Source organism: Pleurodeles waltl, chromosome 1_2 (genome assembly GCF_031143425.1).
Source record: "Pleurodeles waltl isolate 20211129_DDA chromosome 1_2, aPleWal1.hap1.20221129, whole genome shotgun sequence".
Taxonomy (NCBI): domain Eukaryota; kingdom Metazoa; phylum Chordata; class Amphibia; order Caudata; family Salamandridae; genus Pleurodeles; species Pleurodeles waltl.
Window position 1 is genome coordinate 342975929 of NC_090437.1, and position 13526 is coordinate 342989454.

General features: G+C 43.8%; 1 protein-coding gene across 1 annotated transcript in view; it reads right to left on the reverse strand.

Annotated features, from left to right (window-relative positions):
• The window catches only part of CNTLN (centlein), a 1263565-nt gene that overhangs the window by 573988 nt on the left and 676051 nt on the right, over nt 1-13526 (reverse strand). Inside the window, exon 15 of the mRNA XM_069239496.1 lies at nt 3972-4063. Within this exon, the coding sequence (XP_069095597.1) occupies nt 3972-4063 (92 nt within the window). The remainder of the gene's footprint in view (nt 1-3971; nt 4064-13526) is intronic.

The following is a 13526-nucleotide window of genomic DNA, read 5'->3' on the forward strand; positions in this document are numbered from 1 at the left end:
GATGCAGGTCCAGGAAACAATTCCTCCTCCTCATCTAAATTTATCTTACGGTCCCTTTGGCGAAAGGAGAGTCATCTGAAATGATCTACTTATTGGAATCTATTGTCAAGTATAATAAAATGGAAAAATAGGGGAGGTCAAATGGTGTATTCAAAGAAATCCCAGGAACGTCAGTGTAGGAAGCTGGCCTGGTGCCTGGCGAGCACCTATGGTGTTATCACTTTATACCAGATCCGGGTATCCCCTATTAGTGAGGTGTAGACAGTGTCTAGGAAGCCAGGTCTCAAGAAGTAGGTGTGGATGAGCAGCCAAGAACGTATCTAGGAGACAGGCACAGCTTATGCAATACCACTACAGTCACACAGCACTTCCACACATGAAAGAACCACACAGTGTTACAAAAATAAAGGTACTTTATTACAATAACATAAATGCTAAGGTACTGAACAGGCAATACTACAATAGAAGGTAAGTAAACACACTATTAAATACACGTAAGAAGTCAGTGATTAGCATAGAAAGCAATAGCAAAGAGTAAAAACAATAGCAAATAGTGAAGGCCCTACAGGGAAGACCAAACCATATACTAAGTAAGTGGAATGTGAAAGACAGTCTCCCACCCAAGGAAGTGGAATCAGTAGAGAGGAGCTGGAGGAACTAGGATCCCCAAAAGGTAAGTACGAGGATTCCCCCCAGCGACAAGGAGAGAAGCGGTAAGTACCTAATTTTTCCCCAAACCAACAGGAGAACTTTGGAAGCGCACTGTGTAAGACCCAGACAAGACTGGAAGAAACCAAAGGTGGATCCTGACAGAAGAGGACCTGCAAAAGAAGGGGACCAAGTCCCGTTTGAGTTGGAGTGCCCAGCTGTGGCAGGAGCCACTGCCCACCCTTCTGTGGATGCAGCACCAGCTTCACAGTGGATGAAGAAAGTCAGCAGTGGAGCACAGGAGCAGAAGAGGAACTCCAAGAGTGATGCAGGTGATGTCCCACGTCAACAGTCGTGATGCAGTCAGTCAGTGGTGTTGGAAATGCAAGAGTCCGAGAAGAGGACATTGCAAAGCTTAAGAGGACCAGAATGGCCCAGGGGCCTCGACCAAAAGGAGAGGAGTCAGGAGCTGGGAGAGTCACAAGAAGAGGATACAGCCCCTACAGGTGACCCACGGGCAGCAGGCACAGGAGTTGCAGTGAGACCCACTCAGCACACCTGGAGAGGAGTCCCATGTCACTGGAGCAGCAGGCAGGACACTGTGTGTCGCAGGGAAGAGTGCTGGAGGCCGGGGCTACACAGAGCCTGAAGAACCCTTGGTGGAGGAACAAACAAGCCTTGGTAGCTGCAAGAGTCATGGTGTAGAGGGACACTGTCCTGCAAGGAGAGGCAAGAGCTTACCATCTCCCAAGTTGGAAAGATGGTACAGCGGACCAAGGGGACCACTTCAGACCACCAACTGTGATGCAGGATCCACACAGCTCCGGAGGAGAGCAGATCCACGTAGCCAGTCGTTGTTGCAGTAGGTGCCTGCAAATGCAGGGGAGTGACTACTTCACTCCAAGCGAGATTCCTTCTTGCTCCTTGTGCAAGTTGAAGACTCGTTGCCCTCCGAGGATGCACAGCCAGGGAAATGTTGCAGTTGCTGGAAGGGGCTGAAGAAACAATGTTGCAGAGCGAAATTGCAGATTGTCAGTTCCTGGGGGGTCCAGTTGCTGTCCTGGTGGCCAGAAGATGAAGTGAACGATGCAGATGAGTCCTGCTGGAACCTTGCACATTGAATCTGAGGACCACCTAAGAGGAAGACCCTAAATAGCCCAGGAAGGGGGAATTGGTCACCTAACAGGGTGACCACCTATCAAGAGGGGGCTGTGACTTCACCTGCCTGACCTGGCCACTCAGATGCTCCCAGGGGCGTCTGCCCACCTTGGATCCATGATAGCAGAATCAAGTGGCCACTTAGAGGAGCTCTGGGCACCACCCCTAGTGGGGGGGGGGGGGTGGCAGGGGTGTGGTTACTCCCCTTTCCATTGTCCAATTTCGCACCAGAGCAGGTACAGGGGATCCCCGGACTGGTGCAAAATGGTTTATGCAGGGAGGGCACCAAATTTGCCCTTCCAAGCATACTGGTGGCATGGGGAGACTACCCCTCTCAAACCATGTAACACCTATATCCAAAGTGAGAGGGTGTTGCCGCCCTCTTACAAAGGAATTCCTTTGTTCTGCCTTACTCTGCTTGAGCTGGTCAAGCAGCAGGAAGGCAGAAACCTGTCTGAGGGGTGGCAGCAGCACGGGCTGCCCAGAAAACCCAGGAAGACTGGTAGAAGCAATGCTGGGGGTCCTCTAAGGAGCCCCCAGAGTGCATGGAATCATACAACCAATACTGGCAACAGTATTGGGGTATGATTCAGACATGTTTGATACCACACATGCCCATGTTCGGAGTTACCATTATGTAGCTGGACACTGGTAAAATGGCTTCCCTGCACTCAAAGTCCAGAGCAATGGAGCTGGAATTCTTAGGGGCACCACTGCTCATGCAGGGGTGCCCTCACATACAGGTACCTGCACACTGCCCTCTGGGCTAGAAAGGCCTGCCACAGGGGTGACTTACAGTGACCGGGTGCAGTGACCTGTAGTGAAAGGGTGCATGCACCTTTTCACGCAGGCTGCAATGGTAGACCTGCAGACACATTTTGCATAGACTCCCATGGGTGGCAGAATAAGTGCACGGGTGCACAAATGCCCTGGGTACCCAATTACCATATACTGGTGACTTATATGGGGCCACCAGTATGCCAATTGTGGGGGAGCGCTAAGTCCTAACCAACCACATTTATAGGGAGAAAGCACAGTCACTGGGATCCTAATTAGCAGGATCCCAGTAAACACAAACAAAACACACTGACAGCAGGTAAAAAGTTGGGGTAACCATGCCAAAAAGAGGGTACTTTCCTACAGTCAGCATCCAAACAGCTTTGTGGCATCACCTGCTTACACTTCTCTAAAGGATGGCACACACAGAGAAGCTGTAAATTCTCAAAACACACAATATAAGCTCAATATAGTATTATTAATAAAAAAAAGATTTTAAAGAAAAAAGTGACAAATTACTTTAAAACAAACCCAGAAACGGGAATCGCGGGAATCAAAAAAGGCAATCGCATCGTCCTATTGTTAATTTGGAAAACAAAAATGATTTCCATGGGATAACTTCCAGGACTCTCTGACCGTTAAGTACTGGAACAAACACTTATATTTTTAGAAGGACATAACCACTTTAAATGATATGTACAATATTCAAAGGACTAGAAAAAACTAAACTTTACAATTCTTTTAGAAGGTATATTGGCCAACAGAAGGGACATTAGACTGATATTACACAGATTATTATGCTAGCGTAGGGATCAAACCTCTAAGCACCAGCAAACGTTTTTAATACATGTGAATACCTAGATCCTATCGAACCCATGTATAAAATGCAAACCCCGTTCCAGTACAAGAGACCTCTTCAACTGAATTTGTAATTCGAAAAGTTTCTAAACAAGCCTGTCACAGCAATGTGGTCATCCATAAGACATGCACCTACATTACTATTATTTTTTGTCGCTTTTGTACCACATTAACAATGCAGATACTGATAAAAAATCCTCTGACGTACATTAAGTGACACCCACAGTTAAAAGTCATTTTATTAATTTAAAAAAACGTAGATAGTAAAGAATGATGCAGCGGTTACAATTCTATCTTCATTCCTAAGCATGGAAGTCTTGGTTTACATTGGCGGCTGCTTTGCACATCCACCGAATTGAAGGAAACCCAAGCACTAAGTTTAGATTCAGTTCTAAGGAGCTTTGGATTTTTGTACCACAAAGGAAAATTATAAACCGAACACATGCCTATAGATTTTAACAACTTGAAATTTCACTCTCTAAAATAACATTTCAGCTGGAACTAGCGCGGCACCATTCACATGAAAGTACCTTCTGTAATGTCTGATCCAAGGTTTCCTTCACGCTCTTCTTTGGAGTACTGTTCCTGACCCCATCATCTTCGCCAAGTCTGAAGATTAGCTCTGCCCGGGAACAAATAAGATATTATGACACCTCTTATCCTACTGAAACAATGCTTATGTCAGTCGTAAGAAAACCTGCATTCCTCTTTGCCAATTATGAATAATTCCGTCTATTTTCCTGTCAGGCCTTTGGTCAGTCTCTGAACACTGACCTCTTATCAAAGTCCCGTGTCGCATAATTACCAAATCTTTGTAGTATCACAGTGGGGCTTTTCTCACAATGCAAGCTTTTCAAAGTTACAATAGATGTGCAGGTTAAAGATACTGTACTTTCATTCCCGTTTTTTCATTCTTTTATAGACCATTCCATCTTTGCCTCAAAAGCAGAAATCATTGCCTTTTCATCTACAGTCACTTGGAGTTTTGTTCTCTGGGTCTCCCCCCCTGCCAGGAGGATCAGAGTGATTGGCGAACAAAGCAAACAGTAACAGAATTAGAATGGAGCAGCCCTTTAAACCCCCTTTTTCTTGTTAAGTGAGCATATACACTGCAAGATTGTATTTTTCTGCAAGAAATCATACCATTTTAGCTCTCTATACTGCAGTCTAAGCGATGATGGACTAGATGTCTTCGGCCCAATGGCTAACCTATATTAGAAAAAGTCCCCTACTAGAAAGGAAAAGCAGATATCCAAAAAGGCAAACAGAGCATGTTGTTGGGGGAATAAAACAAGAATATTTACCCACTAAATTGATTACGGTTCAGTTCTAATTATTGTACAAATCAAATTTTGCTGTTCTTACAGTTGCTTTCTAAGGTCCATTAGCTTAGATGAGGAAAGATTTCAGACTTTTGAAGTAAGGAGAGGCATTATTACTGAACACAGGAACACCGAAATGAAGGATGTTTGGTACAAGTTCCTCTCAGTAGCTGCTATCGGTGGGAGTGCACGCCTGAAGTGGTTCTCTCTAACTTACCAGCTTGGCCTTTGTTTACTGATCACATTTTAAAGGCAAAAGACGTCATTAAACAAAGCAACATTCTAGAACGCCAACTATTATTGATCGTTAACGACGTGGGAATGGTTAAAGAGAGCAGATTTTCCCCTACACTGGATGGTCCCAAATATGTGCAATGGTTGTGTTCATCTGATTTATGATTATAATTCCACATCATAAGACGGCTCTTAATGCAGCAGGAAACACTTATATAGAAAGTAGAAATAAATAAAGTAACTCGCCACTCAGTCCGGAAGGAATAAATATCAGTAAGGTGTTTGTTAGTCTGAATTAGGCTTTTCTTTTGTCTTCGAAGCATGTCACATACAATTACAACCCTCCTGTATCTGAAATACATGAGGCATATTTCAAAAGATGAGAACGCTGGAAAAGGAGAACAAACACACACAAGGCACTGGGGGATTACGCAGGTATACCTTGATATTAATCTGTTTTTCCCCAGGTACTTTGCAGACGAAGTTACACACAAAGGCGTTACACTGATTTACAAAATTCACAACAAAATGCATGGAAATACTTCATAAGTAAGTTTATTTTCACTGACGAAACTATTAAAATGTGGCTTAAAAAAACTCGAATAAAAAAAAACTTTCGGCTTCAACTCTTTGAGCACTGTGCAGAAACATGGAAAGTAAATAGCATTTTTTTTTTTTTTTTTTTTTTTTAAGTAAAACTAAGCTTTGGAGGAATATGCATAATAAATAACTCTGGGCATATCTAGGGAATGTTTTGGAGATACCAACTGCAATGGGAAAGTCCCCTACAGTGTACCATACAAATAAACAAGCATTGGTCTTGCATTTGTGAAAGTTAGCGCTCTTGCCATTGAAAAGCAAACCAATGGCTTGGGGAGGCTAACCCTCCCAAACCAGTCACACCTAATTCCAGAGGGAGAGGGTGTTACCTCCCTTTCACAAAGGAAATCCTTTGTTCTGCCTTCCTGGGCCTGATCACATCAAGCAGCAGGAGGGCAGAAACTGGTCTGAGGGGTGGCAGCAGCCGGGCTGCCTCGAAAACACTGTAAGACTGCTGGTAAGGCTTTTTTTTTTTAAACTTTTTTTTTTTGTATGCAGTGGAGTGATGATAATTGCATAGCGCTATTGCCATTCATATGACCTTGGGGCGCTGGAGAACCAAAAAATATTGTTCTAATGTGCACAAAGCAGGGAAAAGGTGCAGTATCACAGGCTGTCACTAGGTGTCCCTTCAGACCTCTTTTGGCCAGATAAGGTACTGCACCTTGCAATCTTGAATTTAACACATTCCAAATGACTTTCGGGTGCCGGGCTGAAAAATGGAGCGCAGCACCCATTTTGAGAAAAGCTTTCCACTGTGCATTCATGTTATGAGGAAGGTGAGACAAGAGTAATATGCTGGCTGAAAAAAAAAGTAGTAACATCCTGGAAAAAACAAACCCCCAAAGAATGCAACATTAAGTAAAGCATGTAAACTGTAAGCAGGAACAACATGGTTAAGTTAACGCTTTTACACTCGGGGTGTGGAATTCCTATACCTCGACGCCCAGGACATACTGTTTGGTGCCAAGGACAACACATTTTCATGTTTATTTTGTCCTTGGGACAGTAGTCCCAACCCTCTTCAGCACAAACCCTTTGGCTGCGAGTTTACGTTATGGAGCAGAGAAGGGAATTCTCTACAATTGAGGCAATGCTCGTGTCCATATGTTAATGCTGTGCAAGCTTGTATATATGGTACATTAATGCAAATCCTTTATTATTAGTTTGAGTGTTATAAATAAATGTTGTGAGCTCAAACTGTACTACTGACAGTGGTTCCAGGGAAAAAACATGCGTACACACGTTTGAAAAGTTTAACAATATGAGGCTACGTATAGTGCTCACAGAATGCTCTCAGATTTAATGCAAATATTTGCATAAGCTTGAAAGCAAGATTGATGATCCTTTGCTTTCAACATAAAATGTTCACAAAAAATGCAACTAGGAAAAAAAATGTTTTGCAGGTTTACTCTGAAATTTTAGGTACCATTTCTTTGCAGCATGATTTAGTAAAATGTGTTGATGCATAGCAAAATTTAAACAAGCATTTTCAATGCAACGGGTCTCCCATTTGCTTGAGTTAGAACTATTTGCGTTGTAAACTCCTAACCGGACTTTTCTTGCCACACAAACTAAAAGAAAAAAAATGCAGCGTGATCGCACTATGTAAAATACAGCACAATCGTGCTGAAATTAAAAACTGAAAAAACTAGCGTGATCGTGCTATGTAAACCCCAGCGCGATCGCGCTGCGTGGAAAATAAACAGAAAAAGTAGTCCAGAAACCATGCTGAAAACATCGAGCCTCGTATGTTTTTAGTAGTTTACCAGTGCTGTGTAGGTGGGCTAAACACCAGAAAACGAATGACGTATGCATGCCTTTCACAAATGAAAGCAAGCAGATTTTAAAAGGCAAGCCCACGAACCAATGGAAGTGACAGACGTGACATGGGTGTGGTTTGAAGTCCAAAGAGAGATTACTACATAGGACGGAGCGCTTAGCGCTCGCCCCTTAAAAATATTCATAATAGAAGATCAGTGTAACCAGTTTCAACATGATTATGGGAAACATGAAAACAAACAAGCATTGGCAAAGCCGATAGGTCCCACATTGGTGGTCCGTCTTATGGCCAAGGCCACTGGCATTATGCACCCGTTTTCACTACAGGTCACTACACCAGGTCACTATGTCACCCCTATGGAAGGCCCTCTCAGCCCAGAGGCCGGGGTGCAGGTACCTGTGTGTGAGGGCACCTCTGCAGTAGCAGAGGTGTCCCCACAAACTCCAGATCCATTTTCCTGAACTTTGTGAGTGCGGGGACGCCATTTTACGTGTGTACTGGACACAGGACTATGTCCAGCTACATAATGGTAACTTCGAACCTGGGCATGTTTGGTATCAAACATGTCGGAATCATAACCCAATACTGTTGCAAGTATTAGAAGTATGAATCCATACACTCTGAGGGCTCCTTAGAGGACTCCCAGCATTGCTCCCACCAGTCTTACAGGGTCTGATCAAGCCCAGGAAGGCAGAACAAAGGATTTCCTTTGGGAGAGGGAAGTAACACCCTCTCTCTTTGGAAATAGGTGTGACTGGTTTGGGACGGGTAGCCTCGCCAAGCCATTGGTTTGCTTTGAAGGGCACATTTGGACCCACCAGTCCCTGCTCTGGTGCAAAATTGGACAATGGAAAGGGGGAGTAACCACACCCCATGTCCATCACCACCCCAAGGGTGGTACCCACAGCTCCTCCAGAGGGTCCCTGGGTTCTGCCATCTTGTTTCTAAGGTTGGCAGGGAACTCTGGGAGCATCTGAGTGGCCAGGCAGGTGACATCAGATCCACGTCCTGATAGGTGCTTACCTGGTTAGGTGACCGATCCCCCTTTCAGGGCTATTTAGGGTCTCTCGCTTGGGTGGGTCCTCATTTTCGGCTTGCAAGATTCCAGCAGGACTCTTCTGAAATCTCTGCTTCAACTTCTGGCCACTGTAACCGCAACTGGACCCTCCAGAAACCAACAAACGCTGCTACAATGAAGAACACTTTTCTGCAACTTTGTTTTCACGTCTCCTGCCAGGTTTGCAACATTTCCCCGGCCGTGCATCCTCAGAAGACTGCACCTCTTCAACCCGCACAAAAAGAAGGAATCTCCCTTGGAGTGAAGGAGTCACTTCCCTGCAACCGGAGGGACCTACAACAAGCGATGACCAGCTGCATGGATACGCTCTCCTGCTGAGCTGTGTGGATCCTGCATCACTGGTGGTGGTCCCGAGTAGTCCTCTTGGTCCTCTCTGCCAGCTGTCCAACTTTGGTGGAGGCAGGCCTTTGCCTTACCAAGCAGGACAGTACCTCCCAAGCACTGCGTCTCTTGCTGCTGCCAAGGCTTTGTTTGCATCTCCCCCAAGGGATCTTCAGGCAACATGTAGCTCCAGCCCCCACCACTTCATCCTGCAAAGCACAGCCTCCTGCGTGGTTTTCCTGCAGCATGGGATCCTCTTTTACAATGCTACGTGGGCTTCTTCTGCAACTTCTGTGTCCCTGTCCTGTGGGACTCCTGTGGGTGCTGCCTCTGCTCCTGTGGACCTTCTGCGACGCTGAGGGTCCCTTGTGACTCCCCCTCCTGGGTTGAGTTCTCCTGGGCCTTGCTGGTCCCTGGCAGCACCTCTTTTCCACTAACCGCAAGTTTGTCTTTGCCAAGGCTTGTTGGTGGAATTCTTTCACCGACACCCATCTGCAATCTTCCTTCCAGCATGGGGCTTTATCTGCATCCATCAGGAACTCTTCACCGGCTCCAGGGCTGCAGTGCTGACCTGTTCATCACCGCTGGCCAACTCCTGCATCCACATCTGGGTGGGTAGTAGATCCTATTCCCCACTATGACTCTTGTACTTGGTCCCCTCTCTCCACAGGTCTTCTTTCTTCAGGGATCCACAGCTGCTTTTCTTGCAGGCTTGTCTGGGTGACGTCTTGTTCTTTTTTTCCTCCTTTTGGGTGGTTTGGGGAAAATCCGTTGTTTTACTCCTGCATTCCTGTGCGGTGTGGGGGGGGGGGTACTGTGTTACTTACCTCTGTGGTTTTCTAGTACTCACAGCTCCCCTCTACACGTTTTACTTACCTAGATCGGATACCTTGTTGCATTCCATTTTTTTAGTATATGGTTTGTGCTCCCTTTCGGGTCACGATTGGTTATTACGATTTGCATTTTCTAACCTTTTCTATGCCTGTTTCTGATTACTAGTGTATGTAGTTAGGCTATTACTTCCCTCCTATGGGTGGATTACCTGTTTAGTGTTTTGTGGTGATCTGCTCCAAAAATAAAGTACCTTTATTTTTGTACAACTGAACGTTTTCTTTCATGTGTGTAAGTTGTGTGACACTACAGTGGTATTGCAGGAGCTTTGCATCTCTCCTAGATAAGCCTTGGCTTCTCATCCACAGCTACATCTAGAGTGCCTGGCTTCTAGACACTGACTACACTTCATTAAGAGGGGATACCTGGTCTAAGTACCTTGGGTACCCACCACACACTAGGCCAGCTTCCTACACTAGCTGCAACGGTTCAAACGTTACTAAAAAGGCGACATGTGTTGCCCCTCAGTAGAGACCCTTTTCAAAGCTGGATGGTCACTTTTCTATTACTTATTGCTATATTTGGGTGTTAAACTGGTACTACCGAGGTGCCACACATGCCCAGATAGTGTTACTAAGCTTAAAAACGACAAAATAATGAAGTAATATTATTGCAAAATGAGCTGCATTTTGCAGCATATTTTGCCTTTTCTTTCTGCATAAAGTACAAGTTACTTACCTTTGGTAACGATATAACTGGTAGAGACATATTCTAGTTACAGATTCCTTACCTTAGAATTTTTCCCCAGGCAACAGACTGGACCAGGAGATTTTTCTGTTCAAGCAATATCCTTGCGCATCACTAGGTGGCGTCGGTTGACTCTGCGGGCATCGTTGGCGTCATACTCGCCGGGATGACAACGGGAGTAGTACACAGACGCCGCAACAGCACAGTGACATACTGAATGGGGAAGCCCTGTTCCTAGAAAGCAGTTCACAAGCGGGGAGGATGAGTCGGTAGTTAAGGAATCTGCAACTAGAATATGGATGATGAAGAGGATTTGGATGATTTTGAGACGGACATGCAACAATTGGACATACAATATGGTAAAGAAGAAACGAGGTAGTGGAAAGATTTACATTTCTTATGAGAAGGGAATGTTCAGGTGAATTGACTGATAACGTCCTGGCTGGCTTACGTCAGCTAGTTTTGACTTGCAAATATAAGAATTTCTTAGAAGGCCTTCTGAGAGACCAATTAGTAGAGAAAGTAAATGATGAGAGAACCCAAAAAACCTGTTCAATACGGGAGGTTTGACTTTGTGTAAAGCAATAGATATTGCAAAGTGGGCAGAGAATACGGAAGAAGGAAATGGTGTGTGGAGGTATGGGTAAAGTAACAAGTGTGCAGAAGATAATGCAAAAGAACAATTTTTGGAGAAAAAACAAAAACAAAGCATATCAGGATTGAGGCCCGCTAATGACTTTGACAAAGAGATAACATGCTACAAATGTGGGTTGAGGGGTCACTTTGTAACCAGTTCTGTTTGCCCTGCCTCTGGCCAGATAAGCAGGAAGTACAAATTAACAGGGCATTTTGCTAGAGTATGCAAAGACAAAGGTGAGAATTTCCCTATGAAAACTAAAAGTTTGGTTGCTGCTGTGGATCGTAAATACGTGGTAGACGTTCCAGAGAAGTTTTTACTTCAATTTAGCGAACTAGGGACTGCTGTACACATGGACAAACCCTTCTGTATCTATTGACAATGTAGATGTGAAACTGATGGCCAGTTCTGGGGCTCACTATACTCTGATTGGGAAACATCAGCTTGATACATTTCCTAATCGAGTTTAAGGCTATTGGATGTCAAACTTGTGGTGTATGGCAACAAACCTATTGAATTGGTAGCATATTTTGAAGGCCGTTTGGGATTGTAAGGTGTCATAGCTCAGTCGAAGGTGTACATTGCAAAGGATGATTCTTGTTGGCTGTGTTGGCCACAACAAAGAGTTACTGATGAGCTTGGATCCAAATCACCCGGACCAGGAGTTGGATGCGGAAAAAATAATAAATGTTGTGTCTGAAGGCAAATGTGAAGTAACATTTCCTGAGGTCTTTAACAGGGAACTGAGCTTACTGAAGGGGTTTTCACACCAAATAATAGTGAAGGACAAGGCCATTCCAAAGGTTAGACTGCACATTCCATGCCTTTCATTATGAGGGAGGCTTTAAAGAAGAACTGCGTAGTATGTGAGATGAATATTGTAGAGGAGACTGAAGTATTTGAATGGCTGACTCCAATTGTGCTTGCAAAAAAGATCAAAGAGGATTTATGCATGTGAATGGATCTCCACAGGTTGAATAAAACAATCTGGGTAGACGAGCATCCTTTGCTCAGCATTAGTGAAATGCTGGCGTTAATCAAAGGGGCAAAGCTGTTCTCTATGTTGGGCTTGTCATCTATATACCATCAGATTTTATTACACCCAGAGTTAAGACCATTAACATCATTCATCACAACTGAAAGGGAGTATTGGTTTGTATGCATGCCTTTTGGTTTGGCATCTCCGTCTGCACTTTTCTAAAGGGGGATACATGAGCTGTTTCACAATGTGCCTAATGTGACTTACTTTCAAGATAATTTTCTTGTTTTTGGCAAGGATAATGAAACCCATGATAGATTGTTAAATAATGTATTATCTATATTGCAGGGAAGTGGATTGACAATCAAACTGGATAAATGCAAGATTGGTGTGAGAGATATGAAGTTTTTGAAACACTGGTTAGATTAGGATGGTGTGTCGCTGTAGTGACCACTGACAGTGTTGCACCACTCTGTACCTGGATTAGCTGTCCAGTGTTCACCAATTACAGGCTACATTTGTATTCAGTTTTGCCTTAGATTCATTCTGCCTATTGACTTTACCGTAGCATTATACACTGCCATGTTAAAGGCTGCCTGTATTTTTCCACATTTTCCCTTTAGGAACCTTGTGGTGAAATAAATGTCTTCTTTGAACTAAGAAGTGCATTCCAGAGTTTTTTGTCAGCTCGGTCATTAGTGAAAAGCAAAACATTTTGGCGTAGATCGGACAGTCTAAAAAGAGAGGTTGGCGGTTGAGAGTACACGATTTAAAAGTGTAAATATGTTTTTATTAAGAAAGCTAAAGGAAGCACCACAAACCATGTTTGAAAACAAATATGAAATTAAAATGCCGTATGATGTCTTGGCAAATGTGTTTTCTTGTTTATCAGGACTTTCTAAATTTTGTGACGGGTGCTTGGATAAAACAAACTTATTAAATGACTTTACATGTTCAGAAAATGTGCTTTTTGAACAGAAATATATCCCTTTTGTTCTTGACAGGAGGGTTTGGATACTTTTGCCTGCTTACAGAAAAATGCATGGGAGATGTAAACAGAATATGAAAATAAGAAATTAAGAGAGCAATTTAGTCAGAACAAGTTATTACAAGATAAAGCTGAAATCTACCAAGCTGTTACAGGGCAATCTGACTTTTCACATTCCAGTAATGAAGAGGTTAAAAAAGGTGGGGGCCAGTGTGAGCTGCATGAGCAGAATCATGCATGGCCAATATTTAGACAAAAAAAACAGAGTAGCCCACAGTTTTTGGCAGGAGTTGAAAAGCATTCTTTAAAGATTACACCCAGCAAGAAGCGGCGATGTTACCGGCATATTCACACACATTTTGCAGAGTACGACGTGTACAACTAATTAAGACAAGAAACAGGGATTATTGCAAAATGTGTAGTTTATAGGATATCAGTGGAATCCAGAACATAGAGAGATGTTGTTACAGGTAAAACAAAAGATTTTGGAGTTTGCTACTCCTCGCACTAAGCAAGAGTTTCATGAGAGTGTTTGATTTTTGGAAACAGCACAACCCTCATCTGA